The 11,918-nt window shown below is 36.5% G+C and overlaps 1 protein-coding gene across 1 annotated transcript in view; it reads left to right on the plus strand.

The window, feature by feature from the left end:
* Positions 1–6,069, plus strand: part of LOC150101431 (pleckstrin homology domain-containing family H member 1-like) — a 335,105-nt gene extending 329,036 nt beyond the window's left edge. Inside the window, exon 30 of the mRNA XM_090400895.1 lies at positions 760–6,069. Within this exon, the coding sequence (XP_090257021.1) occupies positions 760–1,020 (261 nt within the window). The 3' untranslated portion in view covers positions 1,021–6,069. The remainder of the gene's footprint in view (positions 1–759) is intronic.
* The last annotated feature ends 5,849 nt before the right edge of the window (positions 6,070–11,918 follow it).

Consider the following 11,918-nt stretch of genomic DNA (forward strand, 5'->3'; position numbering starts at 1 on the left):
AGCTACAAGGCGGAAATCGATAATTACTTCCATTTAGACATTATTTGAATGTGACATCGAATGAAAATATCACAATGCTGTGAAACAGAAGGAAGAGTCAAATGCAGTCTTTATATGGAAATATTTTTATTCTTCTCTGTATATACAAGTATAAACGTTGATTCTCCTACCTCTCTGTTTCCTTCTTTCTTTCTTTATCTTTCTTCTCTTCATCACTTTTTCCCCCTAAGTATTCCTCTCAACTAGACTGAGAGGAATCTTCATCGAAACATTTTATAGTCAGTCATCTCAATATTCCTCTCAACCTTCATCTCATCAGTAAGTCATCTTCCTCACGATATTCCTCTCATCATCTTCATCTCAATATTCTTGTCAATCGATCTTCAAATTGATATTCCTCTTCCTCCTATCATATTCATCACAATATTCCTCCTCCTTACATCTTCATATTCCTCTTTCTCACTATGTCAGCACTCCTTTCCTCTCGACCTTCCTCGATTCTTTTATTTTCAATATTTTTTTCCCTTTTACTCAATCTCGCCTCTTTATCTCAATTTTCTCTTCCATTTCACGCACATCGCATACGTAAATATGCATTAACCTGTATTTATAATTAAGTTAACAACAAAAAAAGTGCTCTATTACAACGCACGTGAGCATGTTTGTTTTATATGCTTTACTTCTCATGTGTTCACCTAAGGATGAGTTTCTAACCAATGTCTGAATGTTACCATTTTTTTTTTCTTCTTTCCTCCCTAGATACTGGAAATCACGCTTCTTATCGCCGACTACATGAACGCCATGGGGAAGCTTCCGCTAGCCGCTTCTCCTCAAACCAGTACCCTGACGAGGTTGGAAAAGATAAGAGCGAAATTTCGAGCCACCACCGTCCCAGACGCCGTATCTTCCAGCATGGCGGCAGCGCGTTGTGGGGTCGGCGATTCTACGGACTTCGGGAAAATGGCCGCGGAACAACGGGGGACTTTCAAGAAGCGAGCAGGAAGCGCAGACTGCACGTGACGTTACGCCTCGTTTAGCCAAATAAAGTGCCATGTTTGTGATACAAACGTCTTCTCCCTCTAAGAATGAAAAAAAAAAAAAAACACAAAAAAAAACACAAAAAAAAAAAAACTGCAGTTCTGTTAACACCTAGCGAAACTACTTTACTCCAACATCCGGACTGTGCCGAAAGACTATGAGAGACTGGAAATCCAACTATGTGTGCTGTGCAGATGACCGAAAATGTAACAACAACAACAACAAATGGTGATATCTTTATAATGAACCCAATCCGATTCTGCTGTGGATCTCATAGAAGCAGCGGGAGCAAGATTGTGTACTTTAAAAATTGCGTATTCCGTGTACTGATCGTTTCGTGCAGAAAGAACATCGTGGAAGAAATCCAGTGAAGTTTGGACGCAATCCCGAAGAACATCTGAAGATCGTGTCCACCAAATCTCCTTAACCAGTAAGATGCTTTGAAAGGCATCCCAAAACGCCTATCAAAAAAACGTATCCGACATTTTGGTTCACATAGATATTCCCCCCCCTTAGTGCAATGTCATCTTAACCCATGATGAATTAGGTACTTCGATAACACAACACAAAGACCAAGCAGACGATCACGTTTGCAAGAGGGGGTACGTTGTTTTAATCATAGGGGGAACGTATCTATGCACCTCAATCGGAAGGTAGCGAACTGACATGGGCGTTTCTCACAACAAAAAGCCAGTTCTAGTGTTATCGTTCAGGCACTGGGATTTTTCAGGTTTTATTTCGCATTAGTACTTCATTACAGATCAAATAGTGCAGACGTTTTTACATCTTTAAGTACATTTCACACTTCATTTTCTAACCAAAGAAGTGCTATCGTAAATTGTAAGATTCCTATGAGGAAGTGAAGCGTATCGAGGGATGGAGAGAGATAACGTTGATTTGAGGACGGCGGTAGAAGTAATCCTCGCAAAAAATAAAGGGGACCAGAAAAAAAAAAAAAAAATCCAAAACAAACCAAAAACCCAGATCAGTGGAATTTCGAATAATCGATTTTTTTTCCACCATTAATTTGCAAAAGTGTTCTAAATTTAATTCGTTGTTAAAATTTCGTTTTCATTTATTTATTTATTTATTTTTATTAACGAGACACTAATTCAACTTGAGTCCTGGAATTTAACACCATCGATCTACATTAAATAAATGCCTCAGTTATTCCTTGGTCCCGTAAAGGGGAAACCCTTTAAGTATACGAAGCTTCGTTGACGTATTCAGGGGTGCAAGTCGAGTCATCCTTAAAATGCAGAAATATTTTTAGATATTTCAAACAGTTAACTTTATTTTTTCACTACCTGAAATTAATAAATGCTAGAAATGAATGAATACGTTTGTTCATTTTTTGTACAGAAATTTTTAAATCGTATTAAAAATGATACTAGTTGAAAAAAATTCAAGCACTAGATTGCAAAGTCTTATGGTTTTACATTGGTATTGATATCCCACATAATTGAGAAACTATCAACTGTATATTAAGCATCTGTAAGCTGGTCCTGACGTATTGCTTCATTTCTGGTGCCTAAGGCCAGCTCATATTACTGAAATATAAAATCACAAATGACTTCCAGCCCAAAGATTAAAACTTAATGCTATAGTTTTCTTTATTAACAGTAAAGATTCTTATAAAGTCATCCACTGTTCACTACACCTGGAATTTCTGTAAATAATAAGAAAAGATGGGAAAAATACCTTAACAGCAACCGATTGACTAGGCAAATACATTGTAATCAGCGCCACCTAGTAGACAGTTTGATCAAGACGGAAGTTGCAACATTCTATTGTATTGGTAAAAGGTTACCGTAACACCATGAAAAAGTATCGGCTTATCTGGTTGAATTAGAATTGAGAACTGAAGGGTGTTTCAAAGGTGATATGGAAGAACCGAAGAATGTAATAGATAAATGAAAATCTTTTTAATGCAACAAACATTCGTTTAATATTAACCATTAATAGGGTAATCATTAGTTACTAATAATATTTTAATGTTGCTCGTGAGAGGGACTTACGTACGCCTTACACTAATTTCACTATAATTTTGCTGGTGCTCCATTCTCATAGAAATTATCTCTGGGCGCTCCGGTTTATATCTTTTAACAGCATTACCAGCATTCTGAAGAACTAACAATTTTTTTTTTTTCATCTTTATATACATCCTCGTTACCCTAGATGGTATTTAAAGGTCATAGGTCATATGACAACCACGTTCCGAACTCACCCATCCTATATCCTGAAAGAAGGCGCTGGGCCAATAATTAGGCTAAATAACAATCAGTATGCATCATTTGTATAACCAACTTGGCAAATGAAATTTTTCTATCGACACCCACTTTGTAGTTGACTTAATAAAACACCCAAACTGTGGCCACTTTAATGCATTGCTGTGTGAACCAGTCTGTTTATACTACGTACAACTCACGTCAACAATTTTAACTGCTTATTTTTCTAGTGTTCTCACAACTTTTCACTTTTAGCCTAGGTTCAGATACAGGCATACAATTATCTACCAGAAATACTCCATTTATGGTAGAACTTTTAATCTTTGCAATGTGCGAAATAACCTTGCAGACAATCACTCTATGTACAGGTGCCAAAATATATAAATAAATATATATATATTCCTTTACACTTAATAGTTTTCCCCTTGTGTACCGTATCTTTCTCTATATATTAGTTGAGTCCTTATCTGTTGAAATACAAGGCGAGAATAAAATAAAATCTGCACGGTTTAAACGTAAATAGTTTGAATTTTAGTAATCTTTCCCTAAACATAGCAATTCCAAGCCAAAAAGATGTCAAAAGGAATGACTCACTGGTAGCTGAACATTACTTAGGGATAATGACTCAAAGACACCGTCAAATGTCAGTATTATGAAGAACATAAATACTCAAGGTCAGAGATACAACCCAAACGTTTCTCTTCACTTATAAAATTATATTCTGTAAGGTTCATCCAGATAAATTAAAGGATTTCGTAGAAGTTGCCTCTTGTCCGATGTCCAGCCTAGATACCTACGTATACTTGCTCTCAATATAGTGTGTGAGGTAATGTCCATGTAACAAACCTATTTACGTGTTTACCTACATAAATCTCCTCTACCATTGTATATGTACTCCTTCCCTCTTTTTCCCTTTATCGTGGGTACAAAAAATCAAAATAAAATTTTCAGGGAGGGGAGGATATGCGATTATGCAGCTTGCATAGTGTTCCAGTGTAATAAGACTAACTCAGGCAATTTAAGTCCTGTTTTGTTTCTCCTATCCCAGAGTATTTGAGTTAGAACTCCCCTAGAGAATCCTAACTGAGATAAGTTATCGTTATTCTGGTGCCGAGTCTAATAATGTTAAGTAATTAATTACTGGTGCTTATTTCCTCAACGCTAGGTGCATTAATTCTGTTGTATCCCAGGGGACATTCAATAAAACGGTGCTTAGGACTTCAGTTACTCCTCCCATATATAGAAATAAATCCTGAATACACCTCTGTAATAATCATCGTGTTATTATAAATATTCTATCAATATGTATAAGTTATTTCTGTTGAATAGATAAATTCACTCCAAATATTGCGGGCTTCTATAAAACCCATTCTCATACACAAAAAAGACCGTAAAAGCAACAAATCAAATTATTAATAAACTCAGACTGGTAAATAGTACTGAAGCAAAGTACAAAATAACGTCTTTTGTTTGGAATCATTTAACCTTTGCAATTCAATGAAAGATTTTTTTTCATTCCCCTTTAAAACGAATACCATGGTCCATCAAACAAATTACTGAAAGTTATACTGCTCTAAGAAAGATAATAATAGTAGGGATGAACCCAGTTGTCAAGAATCGACGTTAGATGGCGCTATAAATTTAACTGAAATAAATAATACGTTTCCTTATCTCTTGGAAGCTAAAAGCTAAAATTCCTGATATTTATAGTGTCATGTAGGTTGGAGTAGAGGAACGAATCTATTTTGTATAATAGAAAATAACTAAAACCAAATACGCTGTATAAATCTTTGTAATGTTTCACTATTATCTTTTCACCTTTTATGTTTGTAGGTAAGGATTTAAACACATTAAAATCCATTCGCATTTCCTGAATTATTCATATGGAACAAATTATGTTCGTGGTGCTATTAATACATGGAACAAAGTATTGTTTAATGCCATAAGTTAATCAGCGCCGCTGGTGTTTCTTTTTTACAAAGTAATAGTTGTTTTTTTTTTATATAAAAGAATTAAAACTGTAGAACAAAAATGTCATTTTCAATTTTTCTAAGCGTAATTGTTACATTTTTAAACAACATTAATTGTCCATTTCATCTTCATGAATAACGTGCACGTGCTTTGATTGTTGTATTTTTATAAGGCTAATTGTTTTTTTTTTTTTAAATTGTCCATTTCATCTTCATGAGTAACGTGCACGTGGTTTGATTGTTGCATTTTTATAAAGCTAATTGTCGATTTTTTTTTTTTTTTTTTTAAATTATCCATTTCATCATTGTGGATGATGTGCACGTGGTTGACTGTTGCAAATTTCATCTCAACTGGCCACGTGTTGCTTTGTTTGTTTCGTCCGGTACTAATATATGTATTCAAATTATTTTCACTGTAAGAAAATGCTAGCGGCGCTGAATTATAAACAATATCATTTACAATGCTTACCATTCCTATATTGTAGTTTTTATTTCTGTTTATACGCGAGGCTTATAGTCATTTTGCGTGTATGTGTGTATGTATGTATGTACAGATACGGGGAAAAAAAAAACTGCTTTACCGCGAAAGTAGAATATACTTATTCTTACGCTTTTTTCTGTGGATCTCTCAAAGGGCATCAAGTAAATGGGGCCTGATATTTGTACGGTGTAAAATGATGCTGCATACTAGATTAAGTGTAGAATGAACAGTTTACTTAAGATTAAGCCTCTGTATACAAGAGAAGTCATGGCTATGTGAAGTTTTTGATATTCTGTTATTTGTTTTGGAAAAAAAAAAAAACACAATAAATTATTTTAAAGTGTTTCCTTAAGTGTGGTTTATTTATTTTACGACCTACTTAACATATTAATACACTCATAAATATTAAGGAAAACAGTAACTAGTTTAACCACCAGAGGCGCCACTGTCGGTCAGCAATAAAATTGAAAAACATAAAATGACTTCTATCAATTTTCATAGATGGCGATCTGTCGATCTTTTATTATTTTCCAACCAACATGCCTTATTTGTTCAAATAGGACATTAGAAATATTTGAATGTTGGCTTCGTTTTTAAGTAGAATAAAATTTTCCATCTTTGTCACAAAGATCCAAGAAATATGTTATTATATATTCAGATACTTGTTCAGAAAACTTTTCTGAGTCCGACGAAGCCATGAAGACTGTTCGAATAGAGCGTCAATAGCATACAGGAGCTTATAACTCCATTGACAGTCCTCGCGCAATGATATACTGCTGACATCAAGCATGGCTAACCGGAGGAACTGAAGTAGTAATTGAGACAATGATATTCATTAGGTACCAATTCTTGGCGAACTTGTTTCGAGAAAGTATCTTCTACAGTGCAAGATTTAAAGCAGTTGGGGAAGAAGTATAGCAACAAACCATGTTTATTTTATATTAACTTGCCCAGCAATATTCAACACAATGGCAACGATCACATTGGATTAAGTGGTTTTCGTGTAATGAGAAGGAAAATTTAGTCCGCGATGAGTTAACGGATTATGGCAGGCGAGGAACACACACTAAAAGTTGGTGTGTTCCTTTGTGGGACGAAAAACTTCCATAACTTGGTAAGCAAAGTATGAAAAGGTAAGAGTTAGCCAGTCTCGTGGTCTTGGTAGTCTTACGTAAATCCAAATCATCCCTTAGTCAATTAGCACCTATCAAGAATCAACCATCTTATCGCTAAAAAAATATAAATAATAATAATTAAATAAATTTATGCTCCGCTTATACAGTTCACTAAATAAAAATTGGATAATATAGTTGACTTACTGATCACGCAATTAAAATTTGAATTTGGACAAGTTTTGTCCAAATTCAAACGATATAAAAATTAAAAAAAGGTTTTTAATACCTTCTCTTCTTTCCCAAAGGAGATGGGCGAAATTATTTCACTCCTAACTTTCCGGAAATGACTGGAAACTAGTTTCTGCCTCTTACGATCACCGGAAGTCCAGTGTATTCTCACAACGTGGTAAATAAGAGGCGATGTTCTTAATCCTATTTAGCGTTTATGAGTAATCTTAAACTACTCAGTATAATCACTCCAGGATATACTCGTGTATATCCTGGAGTGATTATGCTGAGGAAACGTTTGCCTAATCAATGATCACAACAAACCTATCTGGACCTTTTTATCTACTTGAGAGGTCATGAAAATTACCACAAGACTACACCATGAACTACAAACAAGTAGAAAAATGACTGAGCAAATTATATAGATATTATACTGGTTGGAAAGAAGTCAACGGACACCATAGTGTAAGGAACAAACAGCCATGGCGCCCACTTTAATAAGATGTAAGACCTTCTTTCACTGTAATGACTGCAGCAATCCTACGATGTGTACTTTCCACAAGCGGACGATAGCGATCAATGGGAAAGTTAGCAGCATTCTTCCTGTAGGCATGTAAGGAGCGAGTGGATTGTTGTGGTGGGACGTCCCTTGATCTCACCCGATGCGCCAGTTCATCCCGCAGATGTTCAGTACGGTTGAGATCAGGGCTCTATGGAGCTGAGTCAAGTGTGGTGACGTTCATGTCCACAAACCACGCAGCAGCAGCCTTATGACACGGTGTATTGTCTTACTGAAAGAGTGGTCAATTCCGTAGAAACTTCCCACAAAGTAGGAAGCATTGCATTGCCCAGAAACCTCTCGGAGTTCAATGTTCGTGGTACAAACAGAGGTCCGGAAACAAACCAGGAAAAACAGGACATTACCATCACACCGCCACCTCCAAATTTCCTAGTAGGGGTTACGCACTCTTGGTAAGAGACGTTCACTGGGCATCCGTCTCACCTGTCCATCTACTCAGTACAGAATTAAGCCTGATCCGACGCTCCATAGCACGACTTTCCAAGCTTCCACGTCCCACTCTTTGCAGCTTTGAAGACGACGTTCGTTCGGGTTATGTGGGGCTTGCATATTGCAGTCCTACCATTGAACTCCATGCTGTGAGGCTCGGTTCTGAATGGTTTGGGGCAGATTCGTGTAACAGTCGATGCCCGAAACTCTCCGCATTCAAGATGGCGGTCAACGAATGCCGGTTTTTACGTGATTTATTATTAAAAAATTATTATTTATCATTAAAAAAATTCGGTCGTCCACTGCGGGTAGCACTTGCAGGTCTCTCTGTTCGGCAACAATTCGCCGAGCGGATAGGCCTGCAAGATGGATTCCTACTACAATGCCTCCTTCAAGCTCCATCAGTTCCCTTCTCACATCCATTTCGTCCGCACACAATTGCACTTACATGGGAGCATCATATTCCCCCAATTTATACCGGCTGGCTACAAACACGTGACATGGCAGGATGCATCTTGCACATGATACTATCTGTTGACATCTTTCCAAGCTGTGTGTGTGTGTGTGTGTGTGTGTGTGTGTGTGTGTGTGTGTGTGTGTGTGTAGATTTTTTTTTTTTTTTTTTTTTTTTTTAAAGAGGCGCGTTCTAACGAGGCTTTGTCTGGCGAATTCGTGCAACAACTTTGTTTGTCACTTGTTATTATAGTTCGCGCGTCAACTGCAATTAAAAAAACTTGATTCGTTCTCGTAAGATTTCATGGATTAAGCCACTAATCCGTATTGAACATCTTATTTATTGTTATTAAAAGGTAAACTGGGAGACTGCTCATTTAGTATTTACTCTTTCTTAACTCGTTTAGGGGATTATTAAAAAAAACGTATTCAACTTATTAGGAAGAAATTACAACCGAAAAGCGACTAAAGCTGATCGCTGGAGAATGAAAAGACTTCAGATTTAAAAAAAAAAAAAAAAAATGCATTCAACGCTGACAATAATGGATGAAAGCAAAAATGGAAGAAAAAAACAACAATAATCGCAGTTAATGTTAAGAAAGAGTAAATACGATAAAGATCAAGCCCGTACATCGATCTTGAAGGATGCGATGAAGCGTGTAAAGAAAAGACAGAAATTAGCAGATAAGACGTTAAAAAGGATCTTAAGAAAAAAGCTCATCGCGATGAACAGAATTTGCGGACCGTAAGAAAGAAAGAATTGGATTAACGAACAATAAAGAGTGATTAAACCATCAGCGGGTTTTTTGCATATTCCGTGGGGGATTTCTCACAACGAGAACGGGGAGAGATCGAAAATCAAATCGGGAGGAAGCCGATGATTGGTTATAAACATGAAAAATTACATAATCCTACCAAAACAAAATCAGTAGTTTGTCTTTCTGACTCTTCAGATTGTAAAATTAAATGTAAAGATATGAATCGGTTTGGTTTCAAGGAAATATCTACTTAAGAAAAAGGAAGCATTTCTTTTAAGAAGGTAATAAGGAGGCATCCGTATTCATTACCTTCTTTTCTTGATTCTATTTAGTAAAAAAAAAAAAAAAAAAAAAACAAGTATAAACATAATAAACCTGGAAATGACTTTTAAACTTGAATTGAAGAAGTACTTGGAAGGGTCATGATCGGTCCAGCTGGAAATTCCAACCCAAAAGTCGTTGGGTGGGTTAGCGAAGATCCTCTCCGTTGCTGGTGGCTATTTGTCAATTTTTCATTCACTTACTGAGAGAGAGACCCCCCCACACACACACTCTGCTTATTGCGGCTTGAAAAGTTCCATCTTTGGTCCGTAAGAAGAGTCTGGACGATCTTGTGGCCATGAAATATAAGGGGGATGAATGTTATTTAACTGAAAATTATTAAGAAAATGTTATTTTACTAAAAGACTGTTTGCGGACAGAAAAGTTGTGTCTTCCTGGCGGTCTTTCGTTTCCCCCATGAGAACATTCTACTCGTAAAGAAATTTGCCTAAACTATGATAAATATGATGCACGTAACATTTGCCATTGCACTGAAAAACCTAATTGGATTTTCTTGAGGTGAGTTAAGAAAATCGAATTATGTTTAATGACGTACGTGGTTTACATCTGTAAACCGTTCACTACCAACACAACTATTCTAATAACGGATATTTGGTTTTCCTGATGAATTTAAAATATAATAATTCACTAGATGTGCTAACACATAGTTGACAGCTATCCTATTAGGGATCGTCTATAAATTACGTAACTCTTTCCTTCTGGAGTAGGGGTCATTTACTATTCTTGATAGTAAGCCGAGAATCCATTACATTAGCACTTTGCGACCAAAATGGCAACGACATGGATTCTACTCTGTGTAGGACTCAAAGAACCTCCATCAGGCTTTTCAATTAAAGTTCAGTTAGCCACTGAATTTTCCCTCCCGGAAAACGGACAAAGCCATTAGAAGAACGCCCTCAACTTACAGACATTACATCGGCCTCCAGCCTTAGTTCCTCTAGCCAACCGAAGTGAGATACATTTCTATCAAATGACCTTTAATAGAAGGGTTAATCAGCCATAGCCATGTTCGAACATTACCAGAATCCAGTTCCAGATTTCTTACCTTCTTTTATATACTGTGGAAAAAGTTAGTACTTAAAAGTACCATTGCAAGTTAGGTACTTGAAGATGGCTCGAATAGCTGAGATCATCGATAAGTGAAACTGGTTCTTCACAATTAAAAAATGGACATCGGGAGATATGAGTTGTGCTCCATGGCTGATTTGTCCATTTTGAGCCAAACAAAACATTTTTCTACATTTCTCTGAGATCTGATTGCTCAGTCTCACTTAAAATGGCCTAGATAATGCCACTTCGACTACGAATCCTAGAATTAATAGCAAAAGCTTTCTCGTCAAGGCATGCAAGAATTGACAATGAAATTTAGAAGAAAAAAAAATCCTAACATGTCGCTCAGTACCCACACCTTTATATTTCACATTGGAAGTGGATCTTCGCTTTAACCAATTATACCAACTAAACTGAGAGATATCGAAGGTTCGCTAATGATACACACGAGTCATTCGGTCTCCTATGGGAATACCACGTAATCCAAGCTACTCTCATTTCCGCAGAATGATGTCAAAGTTGATTGCAGACGGGAATCATTAAGAATAGTTTCAACCAAGAAAAAGCAATCTTGTAATTCTTATTCTACTTTTTCCTTGGTGCATCTCTGGATCGCCTCGCTGAAATCATCCTAACAGAAAACTTTCTTTTTGTTTCACGATTCCATTCTAACCTCATCCTTTATTTAAACCTTCGTTTTCTAACGAAATGTGTCAAGGCCAGCGGCGATAACAAATCACAAACTGGCTTGGATCCAAACTTCGACTTTCTTTTTCTACCAATATCAAAACTAGCAATGACTACAAGAATATTAATGAAAAAAAAAAATCCAAAAGATAAAAAATAAAATTGCCTCGTGCACCAATAGAAATCCTACTTCGTGATCGTAGCTTTTACCCACAATTCTCTCTTTCTCTTTCGTGTCCAAAATGTCTGGATCTCAACATTATTACCTAAAGACAAAATTGCTGTAATATCGACACAAACACTTTTCTAAAATCTTTCGTATCAGCATCGAAAACAACCTTCGTTTCGATATATTTCTTCACAATTAAAACCTTAGGTGATTTAACGAAATGCCGCGTAGGATTGTGCGTGCCCCAAGGACTGTAATTCACAGAGAATTGCACTGCTGTAATCCCACTGCTAATCAGCCTTTAGTAGTCTTTGCTCTACAACAGCAGCTTTCACTTCATGCTTCGACGATTTACAGAAACTATTGAAGGATTTACGATCATGAGAAATC

This window comes from Typopeltis vanoorti, chromosome 11 (assembly GCF_054136105.1).
Source record: "Typopeltis vanoorti isolate ZY-2024b chromosome 11, IOZ_Tvanoo_1.0, whole genome shotgun sequence".
In the NCBI taxonomy this organism is placed as follows: Eukaryota; Metazoa; Arthropoda; class Arachnida; order Uropygi; family Thelyphonidae; genus Typopeltis; species Typopeltis vanoorti.